Source organism: Condylura cristata, unplaced genomic scaffold (genome assembly GCF_000260355.1).
Source record: "Condylura cristata isolate star-nosed mole 26May11 unplaced genomic scaffold, ConCri1.0 scaffold00016, whole genome shotgun sequence".
NCBI classification, from domain to species: domain Eukaryota; kingdom Metazoa; phylum Chordata; class Mammalia; order Eulipotyphla; family Talpidae; genus Condylura; species Condylura cristata.
Window position 1 is genome coordinate 3,145,791 of NW_004567117.1, and position 12,563 is coordinate 3,158,353.

Here is a 12,563-nt window from a genome sequence, read left to right on the forward strand (position 1 = left end):
TCACTGCTCCTCCAATGTGATGCTTCAAATGCACAGAGACATGTGTTCTTAAAAGTTCTTTTTTGTAATATATGTATATTTATTACATCATCTTTCATTTTTGTGCAATGTATGGTTTTGTTCTGGAAAGTTCTTTAACTCAAGGAACAAGTCAAGTGACTATAATGTCCCCTTTACTCCATCTGCCACACTTCATCTGTCTCCCTCTTAATTATTCAAACTCTCATCATCTACACCCACCCACCTTCACTCTGCTGATACCATCATAGAATTATAATAACCACCTTGGGATCCTCTCCCTCTCTTGGTTTCTGAATTATATTAAACCAGATTTATTAAGGTGTAATTAACAAATACAAGTTTACTTTATTTATTTTGTTGAAGAAATACAGTTTACAGTGCTATGTGTCATGAGTATGGTTTCACACTTTGAGAACTGTATGCACCAAACTACATTCACCTCCAAAGGTGTAGTTACTATCTACCATCATCCAGCCAGCTCTCTACCAGTTCCACCCACTCTACCCCAAAATAATGTATTTAAAGTGTGCATCACGGTGATCTGATACACATATATAGTGAAAGAGTTCCCTTACCCCCACCTAGTTCCTTCCTTACATTTCTTTATTTAATGCTGGGCTTGTTTTTTTGTTTGTTTTTTGTTTTTGTTTTGTTTTGTTTTGTTTTGTTTTGTTTTTTTGGTGAGAATACAAGTTCTATTCTTTTTACAAATTTCATTTATACAAATCAGCATTATCAGCTAAATTCCCCATTTTAGCTACCTCTCCTAAACCCACATTGTGAACTGTCCTTCCGCACCCTCCTCAGTGCCACGGTTTGTGGGATGAAGACGACATTGTCGACACCGGCACAGACAAAGAAGAGTCAGATGATGAGCTCTCGCTCAGTCACAGCAGAAGAGCTTCCTCTGATTCTCTCAAGTCCATCAACCTGGCAGCATCAGCAGAGTCGGTGCACGTATCTTTCCCTGAGAAACCCACAGCTGTGAGGAGGAAGCGCTCAGACAGCAGCTCCCCGATCTCCCCCAGATCCAGCTTTTCTTCAAATAGGTCCAAAAGAGGTATCTGTCATGTGGTCAGCACAACTCCTCAAGTTGTGCTTCTGGTACCAGTGGGTCTGCGCCTGCGCGACCTGTCAACTGTCATCACCGAGAAGATAATGTGATATGAATAGAAAGTACTTTTTCTGGAATCATACAGACCCAAGTTCAAATCTGTTTGACTCTATGTGGGACCCAAGACTTCATATCTGGCTCAAAACATCTGGGTCCCTCCTAGGACAAGGACCTTTGGTCATTGTGGAAAGTGGCAGGCATATGCCTACTGGATCCATGATAGTGTTTAAATCACACCCAGAGATTCTGCTTGGTGTCCCCAGAGTAGAATAAACATAACTTCCTTCAAAAATATGTTTCAATTTAACCAATAAAAACTTTAGCTAAACTATGTTTCTCAAGCCAGTTTTTAGTTCCTTAGTAAACAGTAAGTATAGTCTATAAGTAATTATGCTTTACAATTTTACTCTTTACACTTTTTGGGCAGACACTGGCAGATCCTCTTATATTCATCTTATAATTTAGAGGCATATTAGGACATGAAAAAAAAATAGCTGTCTTAGACCCAATATGGAAACTCTACAACCTAGGGCCCCAGTTAGCAATATAAAAACTGTTCTCCTAATCCCTCTCTCCTAAGATTACATAACCACCAAGAAAGAGCCAGCATTGGATTTACAACCCCAGAAGTACATGTTACAGTGGAAGCAGATTCCAAATTCCCAGTTGCTATTGCTGCAGGCACCTGTCTATACCCTTTAAAACAATTTCAAGCAAGCCCTGTGCAGTGTGGGTTCAGGATTTCTACTTTCAATTGTTATGCCACTCACAATGCATACTGGTTTTTGTTGGACAGCTTGTTTTCATCTCCATTTCTTTTGATTGCTAGGCAGCACAAGCACCCGAAACAGCAGTCAAAAAGGAAGCAGTATTTTGAGCATCAAGCAAAAAACCAAAAGGCAACTTTACATGGAAAAGTTTCATGAACATTTCATTAAAGCCAAAGCGTTTACCTTAAAGAAGTGAGTACATACATAACACACTCAGGTTGTGGGCTTTATTTTAAGGTCAAGGAACTGGTATCAACTATTTTAGAGAGATAAAGAACAGAGAAGTGACTTACTTCTAAAATAACAAACATCTGCTTATGGCAGAATAAAATGACCCCTTATTGTATTGCTATAAACATCACTTTTCAATAAGTGTAATTCATTTTTACCCATTGCATTTATTAACATGTTTTTTTTTTCTATTTGAACAGAATAAATTAAGTCATCTCAATGTCAGGGATGCATAGTATGTATTTCCAGACATTATCATGGTACAGTCTAACAGGACAGTGAGGAATTTAATGTCAAAGTTGGAAAGACTTTAGAGGTATATCCATCCTATACAGGGACATTGAAGCATAGGGGGAGATGTGGTTTGTTTGATATTACATAGCCAGTCTCCAGAGAAATTCACAGTCCTCCCTTCAAGTGCCAGGGAACATAGGCAGACAGGTGAAGCATTGGGAGGAAAAGACTGAAGCAGGACTGGCCTGAGTGTGGGCACTGAGACCAGGGGACCTCCCACCCCCGAATGTGGCCTTGGATTAAAGGCAGAACCCAGAGAACAGTGAAAACAGGGCAGAGGCTGGACAGGTAAGCCAGAGCCAGGAGGACGCGGTAATAAAAGGCAGTGAGGTGAGCTCAAAACCCAGAGCCCTCCATGGAAACCAAGAGGGTTACAGGAGCCTAAAAGAGCAGGAACAGGAGCTATTTGGCACTCAGATCAGGTCACCTAGTCTGAGCACTGTCAAGATTGCCTGCTTCATTTACAAGATGCCCTACTTAATTTACACCTAGTCTTGTGTTTTACGGAAGAAACAGATGGCAAAGTGTTAAGAAGGATGCTTTAGGTGGCAAACCCTAGTTGCGAGGGTTTGGGCTCACTCAAGAAAAAGAGGAGTTTTGTTACTCCAGGTGAAGAGTATGCCTACTTTGGCAATAACTTGCACACGGTGTGGCATGGTCAGAAAGTGTGACAAAGTCAGATTTAGAAGAACAAAATAATTGCAGCAGCTGGTTGCCTCCATCTTACCCCTCATGGAGCCAACAGGGGTTCTGTTTTGCAGGACAATGCAAATCTATGTGCCCATCAAGCAGTTCTTTTACGACCTCATCCACCCAGACTACAGTGCTGTGACCGACGTGTATGTGCTCATGTTCCTGGCTGACACTGTTGACTTCATCATCATCGTCTTTGGATTTTGGGCTTTTGGGGTAGGTTGGGGTCAAAGCCACCATATTATAAGAATGACCAAGAGTACTACTGTGCTGTGAGATGCCATTTGGGCCTGAATCTTTTGTCTCCTTCCCAGAAACACTCAGCTGCAGCAGACATCACTTCCTCGCTGTCAGAGGACCAAGTCCCCGGGCCATTCTTGGTGATGGTTCTCATTCAGTTTGGAACTATGGTGGTGGACAGAGCCCTGTACCTCAGGAAGACTGTACTGGGGAAGGTCATTTTCCAGGTCATTCTAGTGTTTGGAATTCACTTCTGGATGTTCTTCATCTTGCCTGGTGTGACTGAGAGGTAAGCTTTGTGGAAACTGAGACTCAGGCACACTGTCATGTAAATCTGCTTTATACGGTTATCACCACATTTGCACTGGCCTCACAGAATTGCCAGCTACAGGCAGAGAGGTGACAGAGCAGCGCTGCAGGCAGGAAAAGTTAGACATTGTAATCATTAATAAGTTCGTGTGAATCCAAAGTGTGAACTGATTCCTCAAAAAACATTTGCTTTACGTCTGGGTGTAGTCATAGAAATGGGATTTTCAGAATAAGAAGTGACATTCCTAATGACTATGTTGGGACTATCTCCATAGCTTAGCAGACAGAGAGAAGGCAGAACACGGGCTTAGGTGCACTATTGAGAGAATGAGAGGACAGGAGATTATGTCATAGGAGGAGAGGGAGAAATGGAAACTGTTCAACAGTAGAAGAAAATGTAGAGGGACAGATGATTTTAGCATCTGCCACACAGGGTATTTGTGAGGGTAAATGTAACAGTTTGGGGAAAGCGACAGTCTCAGCACACAGCCAGCCAAGAGTGCAGAGCCTCTTGTCACAGTTAGATGCGGAGGCTGGTGATGAAGCATTTTTAAAACGTAGCCTAGTAAAGGCTTGGATGGTGGGAGGGGGAGGGTGCCGACTTCTGTCTGGGGAGATGTGAATCTATTCCCCTAAATATAATGTGTCGTAAAACAATGTTACCTCAATAAAGAAACAGCAACAACAAAAAAGAGCCACCTGCAGTTCAATAGGAAAGGGCTGGTAAGATCCCTGAGGAAGGTGTCCTCCTCCACCTGCCACCTTGAATCCTGTGACCCTCTTCTACTCCCCAGGGGAAAGCGTCATGTCTTTCTGTCCCTTGGAGTTATTCCACCCTTTTCCAGCTTTCCTGCCTCCAAAGCTCCGTCCAGAAATAAACATTGTATAAAAATGAATAATGCTATAAAATATACATACATATTTGTTAAAAATACATAAATAAACAAAGCTCAGTCCAAATGTTCACTCTCCCAGGCATTCCCCACCTCATGCCTCCTAAACAGTACTTGCATCCAAGTACTGTTTGCTTGGTGCTTAATGCATGAACAAAGAAATAGGTCACTCAATGAAAGGAAAACAGGGTGATGACTATAAGTGGGAATTATTGGCTCCTATTTGTTTATAAAAGTAGAAGGTTTGCAGAAAAGAACACAGAATTATTCAACCCAAAGGAACACCCCAGCTCTTCAGTATCTCCCATCAGTCAAGGCTGTTTACTTTCACTGCATGCAGCTCTCCCTCCCAGCCAGCACTGTGGTTTTATGGCAGCCTCCCACCTTACATCACAACCTCCAGGCATTTCTCTCCCTCTACCTGTTGTTTAATGAAGTTTGCATCTCCTCAGTGTCCCTTCTGGTGCAGTCCATTCTGGTCTCTGCTGTCCAAGAGGTGTTCTAGTCATCCCTGGTCACAGGGCCCTTCGATTGTAATGCCAGTCTGGGCTTACTTTCAGATTATTATCCTGGATGTGAAGAAAGTAGGCCCTCTGACATCATCTTGGTACTGTCCGAGAAAACATTTGTTATGTTAATAGCTATATCATCCACTTTTTTTTTTTCAAAACAAGAAAAGAATAATGAAAAAATAGATAAGGAATATTTTAAACTATGCACATGAAAAATGTGGCCACAAGTCATAATTATGAGTATCATAAGCTCCAAAATCATAAATAATTACTACTGAAAATGGCTTTTTCTTTGTAGATGCAATTTAGTTAGTCCACAAACATCCAGTGTTTGCCTAGACATTACAAACTATTAACAGTAGGTGCCATGGAAGCATAATGATCCCAGCCTCTCTCAATAAAACTTAGAGACAACAAATGAAGTCTTCCAGTATAGGATAACATACGACCCTAATTAGATCAGCATGATTACTTCAGGAACTATACATGAACCACTACTTAGTCCAAGTTGACACACTTGAAACTTGAGGCAGGAAATTTTTTTTAATGGGTAAAATATGATCTGATATATTTATAAGGGATAGAAGTCATTACATTTTTATGTCTTTGACTATAATTTAGATAGATACAGAAGAGCATTATTTGCCATGCACTTTTCATATCAATTATCTGTAAAATTCAAGGAAACTTCCTTGGAGAGATAAAAGATGTTCTATAAATATAGACCATTCCTAGAAACAGGTAGTTGATGTGAGCTTTCTGTAAAGTATTGGATACTTTCTATGGATAACTTATCAAATATTATGTATTTATCAAATATAAATAAATTAATTCATTGAGACGAAAATACAAAAGCTGAATTTCAAAAGGAGAGATTCATTTTTTAGACCTCTCGCGGTTGATGTCTACATAGGGTTCATAGACCCCCCCCAACTCACATAAGCCCATGCATTCCTGGCCAGCTGTGAGATCTTGTCAACTAAAGAATAGCCATATGTCTCTTCCAGTAACAAAATTATATTCAATATACATTGCATGAAATTAGACAATAAAAATCTAACTCTATCCTTCATCAGTCAACATTTTTGATCCAATCAATCCACATTCCTTCCACTTTGATAATAATTAATTATCACCTAAAAAATCTAAATCATGTACTAATACATCGCAGTCACCATTTATGAGTACTTGTTTTTAAAAAATAATTCTATATTCTTATCTCACCTTTGCCTTTGAAGTGATCCACTATGATTAGAGAAATCCCTGAAATGGCTGATTTGAATTTAGTTTCCAGGCATGTAAATTGGGCTTTTTAAAAATCTTAAATTTGTATCCTTTGTACCAGAAGAATATTCTATTCCCTCACACTTTTCTGTATTTTTACATCTTAGGAAATTCAGCCAGAATCTGGTTGCTCAGCTGTGGTACTTTGTGAAATGTCTTTACTTCGGGTTGTCTGCCTACCAAATTCGTTGTGGCTACCCAACACGAGTCCTTGGAAATTTTCTCACAAAGAGTTACAATTATGTCAACCTCTTTTTGTTTCAAGGGTAAGGACACTCTTTTCACAATCACATAATGGAGAGCCTGGTAATTGAAACACATTGTTTCTCACCTGGGAAGGAAGAGGTAAAGGAAGACTGCAATCATAAAGCAGTGTAGATCATCATGGAAATCTTACAATGTTTAGAAAATAAAAGATATTTTAATATCTTTTTATATGTAGTTATCACACACCTAACCAAGCTGTTGTTCTAAGATCATACATGTGAATTAATTTTCTACTTCCATATTCTGCATCAACCCTGTGATATTTTCTATTTCCAAACTTTGTGATATTTCAGGGTGAAAAATAAGGATATGTGATCCGTAGGTATTAGTATATTTCTGGGCACACTAAGTAGAATATCTGGAATCTGGACTACCTCAAAATAACTTTGTGATTTGTGTGTACAGTAAGTTCATTCATTGAAGAAGACCATTTATTCCACTTAACACCAATCTGAATGCCACATGACTCAATTGTTTCTGTTAGTAAACTACTTGAATGAAGCATAATGCATTTCCCAAGTGAGAATTAGAGTTGTAGCATCTCCTCTCTGTCCCCTTTAAATTATATAACATAAAAGGTCAGGCTACCTTCAGTCTCATTGGCTCCTTGGTTGTACCAGACCTAGGACCAGTGACTTCTTCACAGAAGAGGCCTTGGATGCAGCTCAGATGCTGTGAACCACTATAGTGTTTCAACTAATGATGCCTCCTGTATAACTAGATATTTCATTCAAGGGTTAGATTAGTACTTTCCTGGAGAGGTTTGAAAAAAATGTCAGAATTAAATTCCCAGGAGGTCCTGGATGAAACTGGATCTGCCAGCCTGGGAGAAGCTTTGTATCAAAGGACAAGGAATAGTCCCCAAGCCCCAGAGGATCCCAGGCCCTACTCCCCACTGAAACACTAGAGACTAGCCAGAGTTCTATTAAGTCCACAGGTATGAACTCTCTTATCCCTAGCTCCTAATGACTTCTGCTCTTCTGACTTTTCTAATCTTTCACTGACTGGTTATATAATCTTCCCTTCTTCATTCAACAGCAAAATTCCCAAAAATTGATCATTTCATAACCTACAGATTCTCATAACATAAACAAATAAATAAATGTTACTTGTTATTTGCAGATAATATAATCTTATATAAAAAATCTAAAGCCTTGCCAAAAATATTGATAGAACTAATCACCAACTTCAGTGATTCTATAGGATACAAATTCAACATATAAAAGTCACTTGTGTTTCCATATGATAACAACAATATATCTAAAAAAGAAGTGAAAAAAAAAAACTATCACATTTACCACCACATAAAGACAATAAAATATTGAGGAATAAATTGTACCAAAGTGAAAGCATTGTACAAACAAAACTACAAGACCTTAATGAAAGACATAGGGGACATTCAAAAACAGAATGCCAGTTGATTAAGACCATCAGCTGTCCCCCACCAAAAAAATATGAGGGGAGAAGGGAAATATTGATCTATACATTGTACTTACAATGAAAAATGGTTGAATTCAAAGTTGAAATTTACCCTAAGGTTCAACTTGAGAATTTTCCATAATTCATTAGGACTAAAACAATAAGGAACTCCATGCGCTCCCATGGTTGGATGGGATTGGAGGTCATCCCACAACTATCTCACTAACAACATGGTTCCTGCCAGGTTCCGCCTTGTCCCCTTTTTGACTGAGCTAAGGGCCGTGATGGACTGGGTGTGGACAGACACGACTTTGAGCCTCTCCAGCTGGATCTGTGTGGAGGACATCTATGCTCACATATTCATCCTGAAGTGTTGGCGGGAGTCAGAAAAAGTAAGCCAATAAAAAGGCCTCATAACTACTTGTTTTTCTTTGACATAAATTTGTTTATGAGGGTTACTTTTTCACTTTCTGTTTTCTAGGATGGTTGTAAGATTAGTGTGAACTTCTACAAGCTTGTGGGGTCTCCTATAGGAGAAGACAGGAAGGAAAAAATTCTAGAATCTTTAAATGTCCTATTGATTTTCAAAAAACTAGAATTGAAGATTTTGGGTCTACTGTTGCCTTAGCAATAGCATACAGCTGTGTTCGGCTTTTGGCAGCTATACATTGTAGTTATTTTAAAGAAGAGAAATGATATACTACTTCATGACCCAGCAACTCTCAAATGGCTCATTTGGGAGCAGGAGAGAATGTGATGTGAGAAAGGAAAGTGGGGTTAGGCAGCTTGAACTCGGGCTCACCCTCTGACTCACTCTATGATGTGAGATGGACAGCTAAGCCTCTTTCTGTAACGAAACTGACATGCAAATATTTATTTACACTACTAGATTGATTATTAAGGTTCTAAAATAAAATTACTATGATTCATCAGATTTTTCAAAATTTTCACATCTGAAACAAGAGCCTATTGTATAATGGAAACAGAAATGTCCAACAAATATTATCTGAGGAGTAGGAAATATCTTTCTTTTTCATCTTGAAAATGTTCTCTTTGGAAAAGTCCCCTCCAACCCATATAATTCCAAGTGTATTCTGAAACTTCTTCTGGGAATTTCAGCTTCATAGTCGAGGTGTCCATTGTCCTTGTTCTCTATGATTTGTGGGAATGAAGGAAAGGAGGGCTGGCAGTAATCTTAAAATCATATTTAGCCCATTCTGATCAATGCAAAAGCATTGATACAAAAAAAAAAAATTGAAAGCCACTTTGCCAAAGGGATCATAACAACAATAATCAGGTTAACAACTGTTTTGGAAAAATGATGTGAGAAAAAACTGAAATGAACCAAGACTTTTTCAAAGTTAAGTAGAAAAAAAATGGGAAAAGTAAAATATATTTAACTACTTGAAATACTGAAAAGTAGGACAGAAAATTGAATTATTTGAGACAGAAGAAAGCAGAATCAAGACAAGTTGGCAAAAGTTCCAGTAAATTTCAATGGAATAGAAAGCCTTCCCAGTGATCAAACCCATCCCTTCACAAATTATCTGCTTCCTTTTCACAAGAGTCGTTACAGCAAAATTGATACAGTGAAACCTCTGCATTGTATGTATACACAATGGAATATTACTCAGCAATCAAAAACGATAAACTCTTGCCTTCTGCAGCAAAATGGATGGAGGTGGAAGGGGTCATGCTAATTGAAATAAGCCAGAAAGAAAAGAAAAATACTGGATGGAATTTCACTCATAGCAAGAGCATAAGGGATCATGCAGAAAAGAAAAAGAGAGAGAAGCAAATACAATAAAGTAAAAATGAAAACAACAAACACCTATAAACCAGAGACATTTTATGGAGGTGGGAAGGGGAATGGGATCAAAATTAGGGTGGGAAGAGTGCACAGGACTGTGGTGATGGCACACAGGTGAATTGGTGGTGGGAAGCTCATAAGGATTACAATTGAGATGAAAAAATTTACAAATGAAGAGTGATGTAAAAAAACAAGTAAAATAATAATTTAAAAAAAATTCTAAATCTGGGCCCTCCCTGGTAGAGCAATGGGTTAAACTGAAACACTTTGAAGTGATCGTCAGCCACTGCAGCATGAGTTCGATCTGCAGCTGGGGAACTGATCCATGTGGCATGGCAGACCTCTACTGACCCACTCACTGCTCCCCTCAGCAGTGTGTTTCAGTATATCTGCCTGTTCTGCTCCCCACTCTGGCTCTGGTGAATCCTCTCACCATTGCACTCTGGCCCATACACCAGTTCCTGTGTGCATAAATAAATAAATCTTTAAAGGAAAAAAGAAAGAAAGAAAGAAATTCTAAGTCTACCTCAGCTACTAGAGCATGTCACTCAAATAATAGTGTATCGGTTGTCTATTGCTGAAGCAACAGCAAAATCTGCTGATTTAAAAATAACCATCTTATGTGCTCACAATTTGAGGGTCAGCATTTTGGGCTGGTCTCCACTGGACCTTCTTGTGTCCAGTCACTCCTTAGGCTGCCATTTCAGAGGGAGCACACCTAGATAAAGGCAAAAAAGCAAGAGAGAGAATTGGTTCAAGAAAAAAAGGCAAGGCAAGTGGAAATTTTCAGGCTGGAGAGGATTTGAACCTCAGTAGATAGAAATGTAAAGACCCATAGGAAAAAAAAAAAAAAGTGAGCATACTTAGTGTTAGAGCCAAAGTATGACAGCCCAAATGGAAGACTGGGAAGTGAAATCAGAGACATGGAGAAACACAGCACTGGCAGCAGAAATGTCATCCCATAGAAAGCTGGAGAAAGAGAGATAAGCAGTGAACAAAGTTAATCGCAAATAGCCTGTCTTCCCCATGAAGTGAACAAGTCATCCCAAGTCATCCATGAGAGCTGGCATCTGTGAGCCTGAGCCCACTCAGAGATCCCCAGAAACTTTGAATGTCGCTTCCTTAGGGTTAAGAGGAGAAATTCTAAGTCAGGACTGCTGTTACAACACTCCACATAGATACAGGGCCACCTTCTGGGTGAGTAATTGTAGCTGATCCCCTCATCATACCTTTCATACATCCTCGCATACCTTTCACTGGGTTTGAGCCAACCGGTGATTCAGATCTTAATACCTCAGTGTGGAAGCCACCACCCATGACCCTCCCTCTTCATGAAGGACAGTGAGATTTTGACCTACAACACTAGGGACCCACCCAACAAGAGTTACAATTATCTTTTTATTTTTAAAAAACAAATAAAAAAATATATATATATACATGTAATAGGTATATAAAATAAATATAAGATAAAAAGAGAAGTAAATAGCCTCAAGTAATATATATCACTCTACATAAATATATATATGTGTGTGTGTATATATATATATGTACACATAAATATATGTATGTGTATACATCGATAGATTAAATATATATACATATATATCATATGTTAAGTCAGTAACTATCTCAGAATATTAGCCTTTTAAATCATGCGTGAAACTTCCTGACAAATTTAGGGATGGAGGAAGTATTAAGGGAGTTTGAGCTAATTGACTGAAACAAATACTGAGACTGAAACATTACCCATGACAATCTAATATGAAAAAAAAAAGATTAAGCATCTTTTAAAAGTTACTTTGCTTGTGAAGTATTTCACAAGCTCCCAGGTTTTATGGCTAGATTTATGGAGCAATAACAATTTCCTGAAAAGTAAGATAATAATGTGGGCACACACGATGCAGGCCACTCAGTCCTGGTCATAATTGACAAAGATTTCCGTGCCGCCAGTTTCCAAAACACTCTAGGAAGCTGGTTGTAAATGTAGTGTAGCAGGAGCAGCGCACCAGGGATGTGGTCTACTGTAGACGGCTGATCCCTCAAAGACCAGAATGTGACAGTCCTTTGAAAAGTGAAGAAGAAAAGTAGCCTCAAAACTGGGACTGAGTCAGAGGTCTCGGCCTTATTCCTCTCTGGGAAACTCATTGAGGGGTAAGCAGGAGAAAGAGAAGAATGAATGGAGGTTTGGGGGACTTTTGAAATGAACCTCAAAGACACCAAGGGAGTGTTTGAATAAATTAGCTTCCTCAAGAGAAGAACCAACATTGTCCCACTTCAGGCAAAAGAGACCCAAACTATTCTTGGAAGAGATGAGATAAAATTCCCTTAACTCACAGCATTCCCCACTATGTAATGTTGTAGTACAGTTAGAATGAGATGAGCTGGCCTTGGTCTAAGCTTGTCTCATTGAGAAAATAATGCAAGGGCAAATCTATGTGTGAGTTTGTATTTACATATAGATCTGTGTGCATGTAAATGTATATGTGAACATATATATATATTTTCAATCTTTCAACTATTCTAACTTTTCATTCAAAATAGAAAAGGATAATCACAATTTTTCATTCAAAATAGAAAATGATGGCCCTCCCTGGTGGCGCAGCGGGTTAAAGCACTGCACTGAGAATCTAAAAGCCGCTTCCGCATGAGTTCGATTCCCACCTGCCCAGGAGGTGACCACATGGTGTGGCAGACCTCTCCTGACCC

General features: G+C 39.1%; 1 protein-coding gene across 9 annotated transcripts in view; it reads left to right on the forward strand.

Moving 5' to 3' along the window:
* Nucleotides 1–12,563, forward strand: part of PIEZO2 (piezo-type mechanosensitive ion channel component 2) — a 431,477-nt gene that overhangs the window by 409,440 nt on the left and 9,474 nt on the right. For all 9 annotated transcript variants that reach the window (XM_012725841.1, XM_012725836.1, XM_012725834.1 and 6 more), the window contains 6 exons: nucleotides 829–1,081; nucleotides 1,965–2,097; nucleotides 3,192–3,339; nucleotides 3,438–3,652; nucleotides 6,469–6,627; nucleotides 8,292–8,439. In XM_012725841.1, coding sequence (XP_012581295.1) covers nucleotides 829–1,081; nucleotides 1,965–2,097; nucleotides 3,192–3,339; nucleotides 3,438–3,652; nucleotides 6,469–6,627; nucleotides 8,292–8,439 — 1,056 coding nt within the window. The remainder of the gene's footprint in view (nucleotides 1–828; nucleotides 1,082–1,964; nucleotides 2,098–3,191; nucleotides 3,340–3,437; nucleotides 3,653–6,468; nucleotides 6,628–8,291; nucleotides 8,440–12,563) is intronic.